Source organism: Schistocerca gregaria, chromosome 7, assembly GCF_023897955.1.
Source record: "Schistocerca gregaria isolate iqSchGreg1 chromosome 7, iqSchGreg1.2, whole genome shotgun sequence".
In the NCBI taxonomy this organism is placed as follows: Eukaryota; Metazoa; Arthropoda; class Insecta; order Orthoptera; family Acrididae; genus Schistocerca; species Schistocerca gregaria.
Window position 1 is genome coordinate 334,457,239 of NC_064926.1, and position 18,650 is coordinate 334,475,888.

General features: G+C 39.1%; 1 protein-coding gene across 1 annotated transcript in view; it reads left to right on the plus strand.

The window, feature by feature from the left end:
* The window catches only part of LOC126281739 (odorant receptor Or2-like), a 48,084-nt gene that overhangs the window by 12,871 nt on the left and 16,563 nt on the right, over nt 1–18,650 (plus strand). The window contains exons 3-4 of the mRNA XM_049980927.1: nt 3,666–3,767; nt 8,965–9,120. Coding sequence (XP_049836884.1) covers nt 3,666–3,767; nt 8,965–9,120 — 258 coding nt within the window. The remainder of the gene's footprint in view (nt 1–3,665; nt 3,768–8,964; nt 9,121–18,650) is intronic.

Genomic DNA, 18,650 nt, shown 5'->3' on the forward strand with positions numbered 1-18,650 from the left:
AGAGCCAGAACTGTTCCCTAGGGCAGGTTTCTCCATCTGCTAACTTTTGCATTCAAAAAACTGAAAAATGTAGATAAGAAAGCATCTTGTTGATAACTTCCGAGGTAGAATAACACCAACAAACTTGAATGTCAAGCCTTCTCTCCATACTGTTCCGTAAGTTGGTATCAGATCCACGAAATCTGCAACCAAATTCCATCTTTTCTGAAATTCACTTTCAACCAAAAAGCGTTAGCACGTGATCGCAGTAACTCCGATTTTTTCTAAAACCACTTTGTTCGCCTGGGATTATTTGGCCACTGACTTCTTGGATGCGTGCGAGAGTCAGCCTCTCTAATTATATTTAAGTCATGCTAAGTGGAGAGCCGATTAAGCGATCAGCAACGTCTGTTCCTTCTTTATTCTGTGAGATTTCTGGATTGCAGTTTGTTCACTTTGAGTTCTTTCCAGCCGAAATACTGTACCAAGAAGTCAACATGATCCGGCTGCAAACCCGAAACCTCATAGAATATTCAGCACTGTGGGAAAACTTCAAGAATCAGTTCCTTCTTCGTGTGATTTTAAGACTGCGATACTTCAGCTTTTTTAAACATCTTAGGTGGTTTTCCGGTTTTAATTATTTCATTGAAGAATCATAGGAGAAATTGTTTCGTGTGAGAACCTATAGTTTTAGCGAATTCTAAATACATCCCATGAAATACAGCAGTTTTTTTAATCTACAGAAAACTGAGGGATTTGTTGAGTTCATGTATGTCAAAGTTACGCGCATATTGAGGGTGAGTTTCCAAATAGATACAGATGTTGTTTATGTGCCTTTCCAAATTCAGTTTTAGAAATTTTTATTAGTATGTCAGAAACTGAATTACCGTTTACGTGGGCATTTCTTGTTGGTGAGGTGGATCTGTTTTGTGGATAGTGTTGCTGTGCCGTAATTGGCTTAGCGCAAAATTTAGGCCAGCAGGGGTGGTGTTTAATTTAAGTATTTTATTTTGATGCTGAACCTTTAATATACGGTGTTACAAGCTCTCAAGGATGATGTAGAAGGATAAATGTGTTGGTCTGAGGTAAGGAATCCCGGCCCTCATAGCAGTGGAATACATGTATCGCCACTGCTGTTGCCAAGAATGTGGAGTATGCAACTGTTAGAGGTGGTATTATCGACCAAAACAAGGAAAACAAATGTGAATGTCAGCTCCAAAATGCAAACCTTAAGATGTAAGAGCACTTTTTCAGTAAGAGGGACGAACAAGTGCTCATAGGACATAAGGAATGGACATTAGAGCCCTTGTTGAATGCTCATTTTTTTCTTTCTTTGGTCTGTTCTACTTCTGACAGTTTCCTACCCTACAATCTTGGTAACAATAGCAACGGTTCTTGTAGTCCACTGTCAGAGCTGTCGGAACGATTTTCGCTTATAACGTTCGACTCGATCGTTTACAGACCTGGGTTCCATACCTCAAAGTGGTTCAAATGGCTCTGAGCACTGTGGGACTTAACTGCTGAGGTCATCAGTCCCCTAGAACTTAAAACTACTTAAACCTAACTAACCTAAGGACATCACACACATGCATGTCCGAGGCAGGATTCGAACCTGCGACCGTAGCAGACTCGCGGTTCCCGACTGAAGCGCCTAGAACTGCTCGGCCACTTCCGTTGGCTCCTTACCTCAAATTGATATGTTTACCCCGCTTCAAGATACCTGACAGTTTCTAACATCATAACGGAAGCGCGCTGTACATGCAGCTATTACTTGAACTAGTAGGTAAGTACACACCTCGAAGACCACGTGGCAGGAATTTTTGGCGTTATATTTTAGAATACTCACAAATAAGACACATTTGCTCGGGTCTGGAGAGATATATTGGACTATGTCACCAATTCCAAACGTTGGAAGTACCATAGATGATTAGAGATTGAATTTTTATACCATGCTAGATAATAATGTTGGTTGTCTGGGAATGACATGACAACAGTGGCATAGCGTGGATATCTACCACCCGGCGTGAATCCCAAATTTGCCGCCCCCCATATTTTTTCAACCAAGCAAAAAATAACAGAGACCTTGAACAATGCATATTTTGTTGAAGCTTATCACAGAAGAGAGGATAGATGCCATTTACTTTCCCGCATTTCTCTTCTGTGTTTTCTTCTTTGTTGAAAAAAAATCATTTTATAAGATTATTTATATGACCTATTTGTATGAGTTGTCCGTAAACCCAAAGAAAAACTTCATAAATCTAAGACAGTTTCAAGAAGGAAAAGACATACATTCATTCACTACGAAGTAAATTATTTGTAGCATACAATTTTGAGCCAACAGGTATTGGCTTTTCTTAGCAATAACATATGCTACTTTCATTTAGGTTTGGGGAGTACTTTTACGTGTATTTAGCGTATTATTCCTCATCAGTGGGAGCTCACTAGGCATTTCCAGGGCCCGTTACGCGATTTGCATACTGTGTGCATACGGGCATGGGGTCGGCTTATATTTATCAGGCGGGATGAATTCAGTTAAACCGAGCTTTGTTGGGTTCATGAGAATTCCACCACTCATAAGGTGTAAATGGGAACGCTTTACGGGGGTGGAAGACAGTCACCTTGTTACCACAGCACTTCACTAAAACATTACCTCAAATTGAATGTCCTCCAGACTACAGATTTATATATGCTAATGAGCAACCACTGAGAAGTCTAGAGCCCAGGCAGACATATCGCTAGGTATGGGGAACAGGTGGAAGAGGTTTTGGCAGCCATGAGTTTCGAGGTTAATTTCTTATATATTTGCTTAAGCATGTCCGTTATCGTTTGGTGGCAGCAATGTGTTTGGTTGTACAGCTAATAGTTGGAGAAGGCTTTTGATTTAGAGAATCGACTTGTGTTTAGCTTGACTAAAAACTAATGCATTCGTCTGCCGAATTATATCTAGTATTTCTATAACCATCGACAAAAAATTTAGCTTATGTTTCCTTTAGCGACCGTAATTCGGTTAAGATTACTTTGTGTAACGATATAAAGAATGTTTCGCGCCACCTGGAGCAGAGGGATGAGGGCAGAAGACCTTCGCCATTATCAGACCGACAGTATCAGTGTTCACAGGACTGGGCGTTTACGTTGTTTGTATGATTCTCTACCGCGTTTAGAATAACCCACTATATCGCGCGATGCAAATCTCATAGTAAAAGTTTGGGGCCTTTTAAAACAGTGCGTAGCAATCAACGATTTTGTAAGATATTATGTATAGGACGTCTAATATCAATGGGTGGCTTTAGCTGGACGAGAATACCCAAAATATCTTGTAGATTTTACCTATACTGAAGCTACAGGTGGTATTACACGATGATAGCGTGATGTCTTTTAGGTGATAACTAATTGTTTGAGTCACTCATGCAAAGTTAAATGTATGTAAACAAACATTAGTTGCAGTAATTAGACTCGGTTTGAATGTACGACAGAAACACCACTGATCGCATTTAACATATTTTTCTTTCCAAGATTTGAAATTGCTACTTTTTTTGTTTGCTGTTCATCAGCATGTTGTTTCGAAGTCGATCAAGCAACTTATTTCTTTGTTGAATGTCTACGTGGGCAGCATTTACTCGTCTAAATGAGATATAGTCCGATAGTTAGTAAGTTTATCGTAAAACTTATTGTAGATGTCTTTTCAGAATGCTGAAGGAAATGGTGTGCTGAAATGTACAATGTACCTGCCGACACCTGCGTTCCAGATTTTCATCTACTGCTGGTGCGGACACGAGATAATGGAGGAGGTAAGATTGTCTTACTAATCGTAGCTAGTCATAGACGAAATTAGAGCGAAGTTGGAGATGGACATAGGAGAACGTTTGCACCTGCCCACTATTAAAGTAGGAACATATGAAGAGCTATAATAATGCAATAATGAGACATGTTTCAATATCACACTACTAAACCGTACGGATCTCTAATTTGAAACCCAGCGCATTGTGCCAGTATTTTCCTGTGTAATTTAGGCGATGCAGCAGAAGTAAGTTTGCAATTCATAACTGACGGGAAAAACTTCAGTTAGCTTAGTGTTAAAATATATTTTCAAAACTGAAAAAAGGATAAAAACTTATTTCTGTTACAGACATTTTGCTCGAGATGTACAAAGCTTAAAACGATATAGGTTTGGTATGGTACGAGTCTGTTACACTTTCACATGGCCCCTGCACTCTTGAGCATCAAGAGAAAAAAACTGTTCCTCTGACAGTATAGTATTTGTAAGAGTTGCACAAATTACTTGTATCCCTTTAGCTACAAACTGCTTGTTGTTTTTCTTTGTACAAGCACTAAAAAGTCTTATTATTGTTAAGTACAGGTCGTAACTTACAAAAGAAATTCCAGAGATGGTACGTCTAGAGGATAGCGTTGTACGGAAACGAATCTGGCAAGAATAGCGCAAAAAGAAAGTCGGTTTGCAGATGTTCTGTTTCAGAAGGAGATTGGAAAAGGTAAGAAATGAGGTCGTTATCTGCAATATGTGGTAAACGCTAACCAGAAAAAGAGACTGTATGATTTGCAGTGTTTTAAGCCACCTGGTAGTAACTTACACGGTATTACAGTGAGCTGCGACGGTCGAAAACTGAAGGAAAACACAGAGAATATATAGAATAGAGGATAGCAGGTGTTGGGGGAACTGTTTCTTTGAGATAAAGGGATTTGCGCAGAAGAGGAAATCGTGACGGGCCACACTGGACCAGTCCTAAGACTGGTAATGAAAGCTCGTCTAGTATCTTGAATAAATATTATGTCGGTGATGCATCTGAAAATCTCCTGAAGAACGGTTCGTGTATCTGCTGCACCTTTTGACAATACATGATGTACGTCATCTACTCAGTGCTAAGTGTTTCGAATGATAACAGCCTTAGATAACACTTCTCGACTACGGATACTCTATTTCTAAGTGGAATGTATTTTTTATTTTTCAAGTTTAAATTTCAATCTTCAACTAGAATGCCTGAGCAGCTCGGTGTAGGATCAAAACTATTTGGTATTGGGAAATCATTGTTTACGGCACAGCACGACGCGTTACCAGCAGTAATTTCAACCCAGAACGATTTGAGAAACATCCTGATAATTCGAAGTTGCCTGAGACGCATTTGTAAGCTTGAACGTAAACCTCGGTCATAACCAGGTAATCTACATGATCCTTTGATAGTCTCTTCATTTCCTCGGTGTTTTAGTCACTGAAATACCCAAGCACACTTATTATCATTCCATACACGCAATAAAGGATTTGATACTTTGGTTACCTTGGCTCTACGTATGCATAACTAAATCTCTACGTTTTGCTCCTTTTCCATTTGAGGCATGCGTCTGAGGAACAAATTATAGTAACCTACATTTTATGCAGAAACCATGCTGATCTAAAGAGTAGACTAAAGCTTTCCCTGTTATCATTCGGGTTGCTTCCTTTTCGGCGATCCCAAATGTCTTCTTCTGTCCGAAAGCGAATCAGTATTCCTGTCATACTCCCTCAGTTTCTGTCAGACTTGTGTTTTTTATATTTTCTTCCCTCTCGTCTATTCTTTATTATTTCTTCTGATATCTATCAATTAAGATTTTCTCTTTCGTGGATGTTCTATCCGAAATTAGATACCTTCGGTACTTTCACCATACTATTCTGCGTATCATTACGTACATTAGACATAAATGTTATATTCTGAAAAATATATTTATCACAATGTTAATGATTAACGTCAACTATTCTAATTCGTTCGTCAGTGGTTGAAGATTAATTTCGTGGAGTTCTCCATCCTAGTCTGTCGTGTGTGAGCCTTTTTATCTCTTCAAACCTACAGAAACCAATATTCATCCAACCTTTGTTACCATACTCAACCCTGTGTCAATCCCCAAGAAGCATTCTGTCAACGTATCCCTTCTCTTTGTCAAGCTGTGTCATAATCCTTTTTCATCACAGATGTGATTCAGTTTATTTATATCATTGTCCGATATACCCATCTAATCGTCAGCCACCGTCTGTAACACCCCATATCAAAAGCTTCTTTTCTATTGTTGCTGGTGATTTAATTGCTTACGTTTCGCTCCTGTGTTATTCTATGCTTTAATACTTACAGAATTGTTTTGCAACAGTTAAATTGATATTCGATGTTACGCTATTTCCCTGCTACTCTTGTTATTGCCAGCCTGCATTTAACGTCCTCCTTAGGTCTGCCGTCGTCAGTTATCATGCTGCTCAAATGGGAAAACTCGTCTACTACTTTCGACGACTTATTTCCAAATCTAATTTCCCTGCACAAGCTGACATCAGCTGATTATGATTCCTTATTATTTTTTATGTTCTCCTTATAATTTGTCTTCAGTACATTGTTCTTTCGATTCAACTGATCTACCAAATCCTTTGCCGACTCTGAGAGAATTTCAAAGTGAGTTACAAATCATCTTTTTTTCTCCCTGAATTCCTATTCTTTCCCAAAATCCTTCTTGGTTTCCTATAACAGAGCGAATCAGTCACGACCCTGTCCTCGTCTGTTCTCAGTTAGTACTGTTGCCTCATCATACTTCAACTTTTATGGCAGAAGTCTGTATCCTGTGCAATTTTCAGATAATCCTCTGATTCTTATAATTAATCCAAGATAGGTTGAAAATTTGAAATGGCATTTTCCAGTGAATGTTATGAAAAACTTTCTATAAACGTATAAATTTTATAGAGGTGTTTGTAACTTATTATTATTATTATTTATTAGTTTGGTCTACTAAGGACAACATGAAAAAACTTATATATTCTTTCTTTTCTTCTTTCTTTCATTCCCTATATTTTTCTCTTCCTCCTTCTGTCTATACTGCACCTGTTTCTTTCTTTGTTTTCTCCTGGAAGCCCTTGAAACATTTTACTTTTGCTCTGAACCTTTCTCTTTCTCCTATTTATTCCTCTATTATTTTCATTTCACTCAGATATACTTTAACTTATTTTATCCACGTCATTGATGTTTTGGAGTTTCTCGCAAATAATTCTTTTTGTTAGCCTGTTTTCATACACCCTTTTTAGATGTCCATAGAATGCAACTCTTCCTCATCATGTCTGGTGTTCATTATATTTTTTTCATAAACTTCTTTATTACTTCATAATTTCCATTTACCATTCTCGTATTTTGGTCCCACTAATCTCCTGATTGTTTTTCTTTCATTCTTTACTATTTCATCTGACTGTTTGGCTGTATTTAACGAAAGGCATTCTGATGCACAGAGGCATTCTAACCGTGCTGTAGTGTCGAAGGTTTCTTTTATGGAAGTAGATTTCTTGTTATACAGGTTTTTTGTTGGTTGAAAAGCCACCTCCATTTTTCTTGCCCTTGCTATGTTAGCTTCTTTGTCTAAAGCATTTGGTTGTATTATTTCACCTAGCTTTTTAAATTTTGTAGCCTTTTTCATTTTGCTATAAACAGTTTCCATATACTTTGGTGCCTCCTTCACATATTCTACGCACACTATTTGTTTTTTTAAAAAAAGATATATGTAGTTCGGCTTTTGAAGCTATGTCTTGTAGGAGGTTTAACTGCATTGTTGCATCTATTATAAATTCAGAAAAGATTGCCAGATCATCTGCAAAAGCCAGACAATCCACTTTTCTTCCAGTTGTGATTCTTCTAATTCGTTCTTCTTCTGTTATTTTCTCCAGTCCCTGATTAATTTTTCTAGCAAACAATTGAACAACAGTGGAGACAGTCCATCTCCCTGACTTACGCCAGCTTTGATCTCAAAAGCCTTGGAAGTTACACCTAAAAAAATTTTTTTTTCCATTTTGTATTTGCCAGTGTGTCTTTAATGATTGCCACTGATTTGTTGTCAGGTCCAAACTCTTTTAAGTTATTGAATAATGTGTCCCTGTCAAATGAATCGAATCCTTTTTTGAAGTCTACAAATGCTATATAAATGCTTTTAGATCTCATTATTATTGTTATTATGCTTTCCTCATTATGCCCAATTATAGCGCGCGTTTGAACTTGTTGGGTAGGTCTGACAGCTTCCTTCCCCTGTCCACTGGTTTCAGTGGTATTTTTACCTTTCTCTGAAAATTTGTAATCGGTGGCTAGGATCCAAATAGCTTTGTATTCTCTTAGATAACTTTTGCGGCTTTAATTTCTCTCAAATGCCGCTTAATTTCTTCTATCCAAGTAATTTTTACCTGTTTTGAATTTATTATAATAAGTAGGTTTTTAGTTCATCTAGTGTTGTCCAGTTTGCAGATATAACAATAAACAATCAATGTTCTTCAACATACTCCATCAGTCAAGTTGCTTGTTGCTCTACATAAGTCTGTAGTTCTTATTTTAATCCATATGCCACTTAAACTGATAGCAGTATGAACTTTTCTGATGATTTTTAGCTCTTTCTTTCGGACTTAACTAATTTTTGAGTGGCGTCCTACAGATTTTCTCGGGGCCTATAACGCTTGAAGCAAAGCTGCTGTACTGTAATGCCGAAGTTTGGCTCTACTGATATCACTCGTTTATTCTATAGATTCAGTGTTAATGTGTAAGATTTTTTGAGTGGTACAGATGATACTCTGATTTCTCCGACATGCTTAAAGGAGGACACATAACTATAAATCAATCACATATTTCTTTTGTAATGAGTTATTGCTGATATTATGATGTAATTTTTCCGTTATATGAAGATTGTCGTATAAAATTTGAAGGCTCTCTTATGTAGCTTCTCTTTGACATACTTGATTTCTTTGCCAGTCCGAGTGGAGATAATACGATCGTCAGAAATTATTATTTTCATTATATGCAACCTTATTTTCTGTGCGCATTGTAATACCAGTTTTAAAGAAAATAAATAGCTTGTTGTAAGAAACGGCCTGAAAATACTATGTGTGCCTTGCAAAATATGTGCATAAACGAAACAGAGAAGGAGAAGACACAATAGTACAGTGTGGAGCTGGCATGTTTCGATTCGCCTGCATTTTTACACCTCCCGCAGGGCCTGTATGTTTCGCGGGCGGCCTACAGCAGTGGCTGGGTAGGCGCAAGTCAGCGCTTTACCAGAGCCCTGCGGATCGTGATGTGCAGGGCGCAGCGACCGCTGCTGCTGACCGCCGGCAAACTCTACCCTGTCAACAGGCTCACCTTTGTCTCGGTAAGTATCTTGTACTTTCGTATCTGCCAAATGCACGGGAACCATAAGCTAGCTAATTATTCACAACAATGCAGACTGTGTACCAGAAGTCGACTATAACGCAGAAAAGTACCTTTCGCGAACAGTGTGTGCTACCATTGCACTTTCCGCCTCCCCTCCGTACTTATCAAGTTTTTTTCTTACGTTTCTGCATTCTGGCACTTTGGCGTGGACTATTTGGGCTGCAATGAAGGGTCTTGCGTAAAAGAAAATGCTAATAGAATTAACGATCTGAGAGTTGTATGTAAACAGCACATCAACAGTCTCCGATGAGCAACAACTGTGTGGGAAAAATGGCCATATCTTTTAATTGCACTGACTTACAAACTTATTTGCAGATGACTTTATTCGTTCAGGAGCTATTGCCTCAAACTTACAAGATATCTTAATATCCATAGCGTCAGACAAGTGGTTTCCTTATATGAGACACCACAGCAATATCAAGAGACCAACGTGAGCATTTCAGCAAGAACGTCTGTCTTCGTTTATTGTGGAAAGTGACGTTGTTGTAACTTCATTTCGGCATCATCATATGTGGTTTTCTGCCACTTCCGTACGTCGACAACAGCTGAAGAGATGCCGCTATTGTGTCTGTGTTTATACCAACAAAAAGTATCCGAAATGCATGCACAAAAGTGCAACTATTGAAAGAGCTGCAAATGTCTGTGTTCAAACACTCATTTATCCATTAACACAAATAATGAACTCTCATGTGATGGCCGTACAAACAGCAATAGCCTGTGCCAGACTGGTTCAGAGGCTAACAAGGAAACATCATCAGCTGTACCTCATATTTTAAAGAGAAAGGGCACTCTTGCTAGATATCAGTCCCAGCATTTTATAAAATTTGAGTCAAAATTCTGATAACACGTAGTTATAGCTTTCTGAATGTACAGAATTTGACCTTTCCAGGTACCGGTTTTTGGTCCCCCACTCCGTCCCACTGCAGCCACCTGACGCCACAGTGAGAAATAATGCGCAGTGGTCCCCTCATATTCACGGGATTTTGAAGTCGTGGGGAGGGGAGTTTGTCATAAAAACAAATGAATGTAAAGAATTATTGTTAAACCAAGGAACTAATTTTCGATTTACAATTCAAGCATGCCAATCACTTTGAACAACAGCGCAACTCCTACAGATATATTTAACTCTTACAGTTCAACTTGTTTAATGCAAAGAAAACGTTTCACGACAGCGATGTTATTAATTAAACAGTGATACGCAACATCTTTGATAACACTCGCATTTGTTCCATTGATTTGCTCTGCATTTGTGAATCGTCACATAAAAATGATCATGGTAAAGGGACCCCTGGCAACAGCTGCGGATTAGAAAGCTCACACTTGGACTCTGTCGCCAAAGCACGTTACCTATGACAGAACAGTACTTCACAGCATTCTCTAACATATCTAGTCGAAAACTGGCGGAACCGTTTCGATACTAAGCGTGATGTACGATGGCGGAAATACTGGTACACACAACTGCCAGTAAAGAAGAGACTGCATTTGAAGAATGTTGGTACGTCGCCCATAAGCTGTGCCGAGTTGTTACACGTGCGGACAGAACCCTTGAATATGCGGAAGCCACATACGTCCATTGGCTGACAGTATCTACCTGGTGGTGTCGTCAATAAAGAAATTACAGTATCTTCTCCTCAGTGATTCAGTGAATTTAAAGTTCCTCTTGACGGCCCTCAAAAAGATTTTCCCTCATTCCATTTCTTTCAAAGGCGGAAACTCATTTCATATACTCCTCTGTTACGGACAAGGACTTAATGGTATCCGACGATACTTCATCCTCACACCATAATTCATCATAACCTTCTTTATCCTTGTTACATTCGTGCCTTGTCGTAATAATGAAGATAGTCCACGAAAATGAATGTGGTGAAAGGAAAGCCTCGTTATCATGACGTCATCCTCAAGTAAAGTAGCGTCGAACGATATTCCACTATGCTGCTCTAGATGTAGCACGTATTCACTTGTGACTGTGACTGCTGCAACAAAACTGATATGCATAAATAATAACACAAAGAAAACTCCATAGGCTTTTGTTTGCCTTGTAGAGAAGTTAGTCGAATAACCACGAGTAACGATGCTTTCATGTCACGCCTTTCAGGAGCTCTGGTTTCGGTTGGTAGTCATTCCGTACCGCTCCTGCAGATACCTAATTAGTCGTTGTCCGTTCCCCGACAGTATGAACATAATCCTCGATTGTACGGTACTTCGCGCTCGTGCATAAGGCAGGAGCAGTTAGACGGAGAGAGTGATCAAAAACTAGCGATGACAAAGTTTAAAAGCTATTAATACAGCCCGTCGCAACTGAGACTATCAGAATTAAGACCCAAATTTTCTCCCGGGATCGGTTGCTGGGATTGATACGTTGCAAGTGCACATCTTTTCGTCCTTAAAATACGAGATCAAGCTGTCGATGCTACCGTGTAAGTCTAAATGGGTCAACACTGCTGTTTTCTTCCCGGTTTCAACACTGCTGTGTCGTGACGTGTTGTCACTGGACTGCTGATCCCATGTCGGACTCGTCACCGACAGAGGCCGTTCCTTCGGGGAACAGATCGATATTCCTCCACAGATCAGTTGAGAGTAACTAGAGCTGCATGTGCAGCTGCCCATTAAATCACGAAGTGCAACTTACATAGTGGTTTGTACACTTCGTTCCCGTTATGCTGCCTATCACTACAGGAGCCGCTTGAGTTGAAAGTGCATTCACTCCGCCTGGCGAGCAGGCTGACCCGTGCAACCAACGTTGCTGTAGGGAAGGCTAGCAGTGAGGCGCGGTACACACGTGTGGCTTGCGGCTAGTCCCGTGTGGCTGCTTGCCCCCATTCTAAGTAGAGGCACGCGTGTAGGCGCATGCCTCTTTCTCAGCCTGTGCGCTTCATTCATCGCACTCACAACGAGATACTTTGCCCGTGTTGACGCGCTACTCTGGCAAAACGAAGACGGGCGCACGTCAGCTACACTACAATCTTTCTCAAACGGTGTTACGCAAACTACTTGATGAAAAATTTTGATTCTTCTATTATAGATAGCCATATATATCAGTTTCAAGAACTATATTTCCGTTAATGGACGTAATTGTTGCGATATCTAGGGATTACGTACGTCATTACACGAAATGACAGTATTTCGGAACGAAAAATAGGGGTCGCTACGAGTTTCCATTTGATGCATGTAAGAAATCACATTTCGTAAACAGTTCAAGGCATCTAAATGAGTTTTTAGTAAATGATAGCAAACAAAGAGGAGAGTATTTGGAAACGTCGCTAACACGCGAAACTTTCATCTATATCACATCAGAAATAACTACAGATTTTTTTCACTGCTGTATTTTTTTCGTTCAATTCGAGTACGTGTATCGTACTATATAAAATTTATAAAACAAATGCAGATCAATACATATTTAGTCATGATTTTTATGAAAAAGGCACGTGTCCTGGTTTCTAATTACGTATCACAAGGACAATTCGTTTTACTTACAAATATAAATTTTTAATTACCGGTATTGTTTGAAAGATTGTTAATAAAGATTGTTTAAATTTTTTTAAAAAATCATAAATTTATTAACAATCCTTTGTAAAATTTCGATAATTAAAAATCTGTCTTTGCAATGAAGTCTGGAATTTTGCATGCTATAAATAAGTAGAAACAAGAATATGTGCATTTTTCATAAAATAACATTATATATACGTTAATTTGCTTATATTTGATGAATTTTATGTTCATATGATGTAGGCATTCAAACTGACCGAAAAAATGAAATTAAGATAAAAAAGGAAAACCGTAGCAACATTCTAACAAGTGTTCCATTGACTACGCATGTACAACTCTCCAAAGCTACCGAGTGAACTACGCTGTCTATCATACATTGGACTTCGTTCTTTACCTATTACACTTTTTTGTCAGGAACTGTAGACAATCATTCCTCTTAATTTTGTCTTTATAATGAGCAGAATTAAAGGAAAGGAACCATAATCTTGAACAAGTGCTACTTATTTCTCAGTAACCGAATGAGACATGGTGCTAACGGAAACGAGTGTCAGAAACATTCCTTCAAGTATCAGTTACAGTCAAAGAAACAAATAAGCGGAGAGAACCACGGACATGTGCGCGGCTGTCCCATGTGCCTGCTTCACTCCTGCGCCTGCACATTATTGACGGTACCCACTCACCAAAGTAAAGCGTAACTTGCACGGCTGCATCTGCTCCCTTGCCTCTACTTGCAAAATGTACAGCCGCGCGGGGTAGCCGTGCGTTCTGAGGCGCCTTGCCGCGATTCGCGCTGATCCCCCTGTCGGAGGTGCTAGTCCTTCCTCGGTCATGGGTGTGTGTGTTGTCCTTAGCGTAAGTTAGTTTAAGTTAGATTAAGTAATGTGTAAAGGTAGGGAACGATAACCTCATCAGTTTGGTCCCAATGGAACTTTCAACTTGCGACCACGGGACGTAACTGTTAAGATAGATTATAATGAAAACAATGGGCCGATGATACTGTAAGTAGCCTGAGTAGTATCACATGTAGTCGTATCAACTAGCAGAGAAAATCAGGTGAAACTTTTATTTTAAAGCTGTTTGGGAAAAGTTATGTATTCGAATAAATAAAATTTAGTTGGTTATTGTCTTCTTTTTGTTGTATAACATTTACCTAACAAACATGTTTGCTTATAGTCACAATATGTTATTTTTAAAACTGAAATATTGATTTCACAATCTGCTACATGGTCGCGAGTGGAACAGTGGATCAGAAAGTGATGAATAAATTCCTTTATTTTATGTCTATGACCACAAACTTGTTTGTCCTGAGACTACCGTTTTCGGCCAGCAATGGCCATCTTCGGATCTGCATAAAAACGTGGGAAAAACAGAACTACAAGGAGTGGATTAACTACAGCTGAAAACACCACCCAGAAAATAGAACTTAAAAACAACGAGGGAAAACCATTCCTATGAAATTTCGCAGCTAAATGTGACATAAAATACAAAAATGTTTCGGAAAACATAATGGTAGATGTGGCTTTCAAGTTGACAATACCCTAATACTGCAAGTAAAACATAAACTGAAAAGGGCATATGAAAAACTGATGGCTTTGGATCGTACAGAATTGATTGTAATAACTGTGATAAATATTATAATGCCTAACTGTCAGCTTTCCTGGCGTATGGTTTAAAAGGCATTCACGGGCACGTACAAAACTGTCTAGGGATTGTATTTGTCAAAAAACTGGTCATTCTATAGGCAGCATTAACAATAACATGTGTATTCTCCACAGAGTGAAAATTTGTTCGAAGACCTTGACATTTAAAAAACGGAAAAAGAGGCACCAACAAATGTGCTCAATGGGATGAACGAGTTGGTACCTGACGCCTACTTTGCTTCGTTCCACAGGCACTGAGCATCTCTCTTCTATGTATTTTGTCTATGTCTTTACCTAGTATAGAGTGCTTTAGATATTTCGTTATTTTCTTACGTTGAGTGTATAATTCTCGTGTTTTCTTGTCCCGATCTCTGGTTGTATAATATATATCGATAACTAGATAATTTTGTTAATGGTCTGGTACGGTGTCTTATTATTCGTTTCTTGGAACGGTGTATCACAAGGTACGAGGTGTCCTCTGGCAGATACGGTCCTCTAACCACATCTCGCCTATACGACATTCTGGCGGTAACGCCTTTAGAGGGTGCTGGTTATATACGACAGTCTATTTTTATTCATTTGATTTCTTTCGTTATTTGCTTCACAATTATTTATATTATTTTGCGTATTTAGTAAGCTTTTCTTATTTAGGTCATTAACTTTTCATCTAAAATTCGCCACAAGAGCTTATCAGAATTATTGTCCCTTAACTATTTCCTTTTTAACAATACTTTCCATCCTAGAATTTCCATTATTTGATTCCTTTTTAACAATCCAACTTTTGTCTTGTTTTAATTTACTGCATTTTAGTACTGTAATGGCTTATGCTCAGGGTAAGCCCACTGAAGACTTTACTGATTGTATTCTTCTTTTTATTTTCTATCATACACTATATAATCAAAGAATGTGTACGTCTACACTAGCGACAGCTGGCCAGATACCGACAAAAACATTTTATGTCTTTTTTCCGACAGTACCACTGTTAGCAAGATGACTGTTACATATGCCATATTTTATGTATATTTGATGATTTTGTGTTTATCATTTGACTATGCTACCATAGCTCCATTATATTAGGACATGTTTTAATAACCGGTCTGCTTCGTCATCTTATTCATATTTAAAGCGCATAACTCTCACATGTATGTCAGTAATACTTTTCATTACAACCTATTTTGTGATTTTAAGCTGTAGACAATCCACAATTTGTATTTTTGTTTTTACCATGTTTGTTTCTGCAAAACTGAAGGTGATCTCTGCTCACCGAAACCGGTACTCTGAGGACTTACAAGTTTGGGGTCATAGTCGCGAAATATAGAAATTTGTTCTGAAATACTGATCTCTGTATGAACAAGATTCCTAACTATTTATTCTTTATTTCATTCTTTTTAAAACTTAATCTGAACCCTGCAGATCGTGTTCAGCACTTTAATGAGTTATTTCTTATCATTTTTAATATCTACAGTTAATTATATTATAAATTGTACGTACTAATTTTTACAAATAAGTAAAAGAACTTAAATGATTGTTAGACGCTTCTAATATTAGAATGATATAAAGTCTTACCTTTCTAAGAATTTTTAACACTGTGCAGCCCCGTCAGCAATGTGATAATTTAAAATGAAACACGTCAGCCTCAGTTGCAAATAGAAACCAAACTTTACCCAGGTTTCAGCCAAAATTATTGGGCCTTCTTCAGAAGCCAGTGACACTAAACTACGGCATGCCAAATTTTAAACATGGCAAATATACTGCTGGCCTTTAAAATTGATACACCAAGAAGAAATGCAGATGATAAACGGATATTCATTGGACAAATATATTACACTAGAACTGACATGTGATTACATTTTCACGAAATTTGGGTGCATAGATCCTGAGAAATCAGTACTCAGAACAACCACCTCTGGCCGTAATAACGGCCTTGATACGCCTGGTCACTGAGTCGAACAGAGCTTGGATGGCGTGTAGAGGTACAGCTGCCCATGCAGCTTCAACACGATACTACAGCTCATCAAGAGTAGTGACAGGCGTATTGTGACGAGCCAGTTCCTCGGCCACCATTGACCAGAAGTTTTCAGTTCGTGAGAGATCTGCAGAATGTGCTGGCCAGGGCAACAATCGAACATTTTCGGTATCCAGAAAGGTCCGTACAGGACCTGAAACATGCGGTCGTGCATTATCCTGCTGAAATGTAGGGTTTGGTAGGGATCGAATGAAGAGTAGGGCCACGGGTCGTAACACATGTGAAATGTAACTTCCACTATTCAAAGTGACGTCAATGCGAGACAGAGGTGACCGAGACGTGTAACCAATGGCACCCCATACCATCACGACGGGTGATACGCCAGTATGGCGATGACGAATACATGCTCCCAAAGTACGTTCACCGCGATGGCGCCAGGCAGGGATGCGACCATCATGATGCTGTAAACAGAACCTATATTCATTCGAAAAAATGACGTTTTGCCATTCTTGCACCCAGGTTCGTCGTTGAGTACACCATCGCAGGCGCTCCTGTCTGCGATGCAGCGTTAAGGGCAACCACAGAAACGTTTTCCTTGCCATTGCCAGTCTGCGTTTTACATCTTCTCTACTTCGACCATCATCAGTTATTTTGCTCCCCAAATAGCAAAACGCATTTACTACTTTAAGCGTCTCATTACCCAACCTAATGCCCGCAGCAACACCCGATTTAATTCGACTACAGACCATTATCCTCGTTTTTCTTTTGTTAACGTTAATCAAGTATCCTTCGTTCAAGACACTGTCCATTCCGTTCAACAGCTCTTCCAGGTCATTTGTTGTCTCTGACAGAATTACATTGTCATCGGCGAACCCCAAAGTTCAATTTCTTCTCCATGGATTTGCATTCCTACTCTAAATTTTTCTGTTGTTTCCTTTACTGCTTGATCAATATAAAGGCTGAATAACATCGGGGAGAGGCTAAAACCTTGTCTTACTCCCTTCCCAACCACTGCTTCCCTTTCATGCCCCTCGACTTTTATAACTGTCATCTGGTTTCTGTACATATTGTAAATATCCTTTCGCTACCTGTATTTTCCCCTGCCACCTTCAGAATTTTAAAGAGAGTATTCCAGTCAACATTATCAAAAGCTTTCTCTAAGTATACAAATGCTAGAAACGTAGGTTTGCCTTTCCTTAATCTGTTTTCTAAGATACGTCGTAGGGTCAGTATTGCTTCGCGCGTTTCAATATTTCTACGGAATCCAAACTGATCCTCCCCGAGGTCGGCTTCTACCAGTTTTTCCATTCGTCTCTAAAGAATTCGTGTTAGTATTTTGTAGCCGTGGCTTATTAAACTGAGTTCGGTAATTTTCACATCTCAGAACAACCACCTCTGGCCGTAATAACGGCCTTGATACGCCTGGTCACTGAGTCGAACAGAGCTTGGATGGCGTGTTTTCTTTGCTTTCTTTGGGATTGGATTTATTATATTATTCTTGAAGTTTGAGGGTATTTCGCCTGTCTCACACATCTTGCTCACCAGATGGTAGAGTTTTGTTAGACCTGGCTCTCCCAAGGCTGTCAGTAGTTCTAATGGAATGTTGTCTACTCCCGGGACCTTGTTTCGACTTTGCTCTGTCAAACTCTTCACGCAGTATCATATCTCCTATTTCATCTTCATCTACATTCTCTTCCATTTCTAAAATATTGTACTCAAAAACATCGCCCTCGTATAGACCCTCTGTATACTCCTTCCAGCTTTCTGCTTTCCCTTCTTTGCTTAGAACTGGGTTTCCATCTGAGCTCTTGATATTCTTGCAACTGGTTCTGTTTCCTCCAAAGGTCTCTTTAATTTTCCTGTAGGCAGTATCTATCTTACCCCTAGTGATATGCACCTCTACATCCTTACAGTTGCCCTCTAGCCATCCCTGCTTAGCCATTTTGCACTTCCTGTCCATCCCGTTTTTGAGACGTTTCTATTAGCCCAGGTCTTTTAACCTACTTGATCCTGTGCTAACTTCACTATTTCATCTCTCAAAGCCACCCATTCTTCTTCTACTGTATTTCTTTCCTCCATTCTTATCAATTTTTCCCTAATGATCTTCCTGAAGCTCTCTACAACCTCCGCTTCTTCCAGTTTATCCAGGTCCCACCTTCTTAAATTCCCACCTTTTTGCAGTTTCTTCAGTATTTATCTACAGTTCATAAACAATAGATTGTGGTCAGAGACCACATCTGCCCCTGGAAATGTCTTACAATTTAACACCTGGTTCCTAAATCTCTGTCTTATCATTATATAATCTATTCGAGACCTTCCAGAATCTCCAAGCTTCTTCCATGTATACAACCTGCTTTTATGATTCTTGAACCAAGT